The 2675-nt window shown below is 35.5% G+C and overlaps 1 protein-coding gene and 1 long non-coding RNA gene across 2 annotated transcripts in view; one reads left to right on the top strand and one right to left on the bottom strand.

The window, feature by feature from the left end:
- The window catches only part of LOC112147598 (elongation factor 2), an 11789-nt gene extending 9981 nt beyond the window's left edge, over positions 1-1808 (top strand). The window contains exons 13-14 of the mRNA XM_024274111.2: positions 821-953; positions 1146-1808. Of these exons, the coding sequence (XP_024129879.1) occupies positions 821-953; positions 1146-1339 (327 nt within the window). The 3' untranslated portion in view covers positions 1340-1808. The remainder of the gene's footprint in view (positions 1-820; positions 954-1145) is intronic.
- Positions 1344-2675, bottom strand: part of LOC118599955 — a 1828-nt gene continuing 496 nt past the window's right edge. Inside the window, exon 2 of the long non-coding RNA XR_004949502.1 lies at positions 1344-2630. This is a non-coding gene — a long non-coding RNA (uncharacterized LOC118599955). The remainder of the gene's footprint in view (positions 2631-2675) is intronic.

The following is a 2675-nucleotide window of genomic DNA, read 5'->3' as shown; positions in this document are numbered from 1 at the left end:
TCGTAAAGTACAGATCACTCAATGCAAAAACATATTACAGATCACCGGTTTCCTTTTTTTTTCTTTCTCACCGTAGCATTTTGATTTCTGTAAATTACTTTTGTTTTCCAAAATGTTATTTTTTTATCTATTTCTATTTAATTGTAAATTCTTCCCTCGACTATGAGAAAAATTCTACAGGAACATTTTAAAAAACACAAACATCATCATCCAATCAGTGATGTCCGCCCACTGTTTCTGGTTTCCTTTTTTTTCTTTTTTAGAGTAGAAATTTGATTTCTGGAAATTAATTTTGTTTTCCAAGTTTGCCCTTTAATTTTTTTCTATTTTTCAATTATGTTTTGGTTTCTGGATTTTTCTCTAAAGTTTAATATTGTTCATTATTTGTTTTGCTTTTGTCATTGTGATTTTTAAAGTCCCACTCCAACTATATGTTTTTCTATCGTAAAATCATTCTCAGGGATTTTTTAATTAGGATTCAAGTAGTAGTAGGTCCTCTACTATGAGAAAAATGCTACAAGAACATCTTAAAAACACAAAAAAGACTATTTTTATTGGAGGGGGTCTTTAATATGTTTTGAGTTGAGTGATTTATTGATGTGATCTTCTGGACGACAGTAACTTTTGGACATTTCATATCATATTTTCTATTAACATGTCATTTGTTTTTTACTCACTTTTTCATGTAGGAAACCAAACGTTTCTCTGTTCACATTATATTTACACATTTTTGTAAAAAAGAGCTAAAATGTAGCTTCAAGTCTGAAATCATGCTCAGATATTTTTTTTAACAAACTTCTTCTGCTTCTTTTCCATGCAGTGCCCTGAGCAGGTGGTGGGTGGAATTTACGGGGTTCTGAACCGGAAACGTGGACATGTGTTTGAGGAATCCCAGGTTATGGGAACTCCCATGTTTGTGGTGAAGGCGTATCTGCCTGTCAATGAATCCTTCGGTGAGTTGATTTAGTCTAGGCCACAAAATGTTACTTGTGTGTGTCAGAATGAACCTGAATTATCATTTTTAAATGAATTTTTATATTTAGTTGCTATTTGTTAGCAAATTCACAAGCAAAAACCTTAAACAGTGTGATTTGTTGCATAAAGATATTGAAATAAAACATTTAATCTTCTTTTGTCCCTCTCAGGGTTCACAGCTGACCTGCGCAGTAACACCGGAGGCCAGGCCTTCCCTCAGTGTGTGTTTGACCACTGGCAGATTCTCCAGGGAGACCCCAATGACGCTGCCAGCAGACCCTGCCAAGTTGTTGCTGAAATTAGGAAACGCAAAGGCCTAAAGGAGGGTATACCAGCCCTCGACAACTACTTGGACAAATTGTAAACACCCACCTCGGATCCTAAATTACCAAATGAACACCAAACCCTTCCCCGTGGGCACTTTATTTGGAGAGGCTTTGAAGTACATCGCACACATTGTTTTCATGTTAAGTCCAGAGCAGAAACACAACTTCAGTTGTAAGGTAGTGGAAAAAGGTAGTGTTTATTTTGATTTTTTGTTCCCCCCCATTCCACAGCTACACCAAGTGCCTAGGGTGAGGGTTTTGGGAAGCAATTGGATCAAGGCAGTTATTCCTCTTTTTGTTAGCTCACATTATCTCCATTTTCCATTCACTTATCTGCCAGGAGGAGCCTGTACAGTGCACTGTGATACTGCTGCAATAATGCTTGTTCAAATGGAGCGTGGCCAGATTTAAGAATGGAAATCACAACAGTGTTGCAGAAGTCAGACTGGCTGAATTGCACTTTTGCTCAATTGATGTAATGAATAAAAAGTCAAGTCATGATGAAAATGCGACTCTTTCTCATAAATTTAATGAGTGTGATTCTCTGTCTCAGTGCGGAAAACCTGCAGGAGTTAGAACAGATGCTAATGCATCACTCCTGTTGTTTTAAATTTGAAATCCAGACATAAATGCAAAAGCTTACTCATATATTTAAGTGAAATCACTTTAAGAGAAGTTATGCACAAATTTCTTTATAAAACACATTTTAGGGTTATAATACTAAAAAAAGTGAATTTATTGGAAACCTTGATACCCAAATCGACTCAGATAGCATGATCCAAACAGACAGCGGAGATGAGGATTTTAGATTTTAGTCTCAGCCGGAAAAACAATTTGATTTTTCTTTCTTCATTTTTTTAGCTCCAGGACCTGAATGTCAGGTTTTCTTTCCAATACTTTAGCATTGTTAATCCAGAAACACCCAAAGCCTGTTATGCTGTTCCCACGATGTATTTAGAAATAATTTTAATAACAAATTGTGACACTTTAACAATAAGTTTGAAGACTGGATTTAAAAAAAAAAAAAAAACTGGGTTTGTACTTGTACAAAAAATGACTTGAGGGAGTCTCTGCCAGTCAGTGGAAATATTTTATATTAAAAAAAGCTGAAATCCAGTAGGACACACTTGTCTGGGAGGTCTACATTAATAATGCGCCAGTTCTGTTTATATGTTTAAAAGAATGGCCCCCAAGGACCTCTTAACAAGCTTGAGTCCAATGAATTAACATTAGATAAAATGTTACTTTATTATATTCTGACTTGACCATTGTTATGTAAAATTGCATCATGCAAGTACTGCAGAATCAGCAATTTGTAAAGGTTTAAACCTAAATTTATGGTCTTAAATCTAGTTGCTGTTAGTGCTCTCACCA

This window comes from Oryzias melastigma, linkage group LG17 (assembly GCF_002922805.2).
Source record: "Oryzias melastigma strain HK-1 linkage group LG17, ASM292280v2, whole genome shotgun sequence".
In the NCBI taxonomy this organism is placed as follows: Eukaryota; Metazoa; Chordata; class Actinopteri; order Beloniformes; family Adrianichthyidae; genus Oryzias; species Oryzias melastigma.
This window is presented reverse-complemented; position numbering and strand designations above follow the sequence as displayed.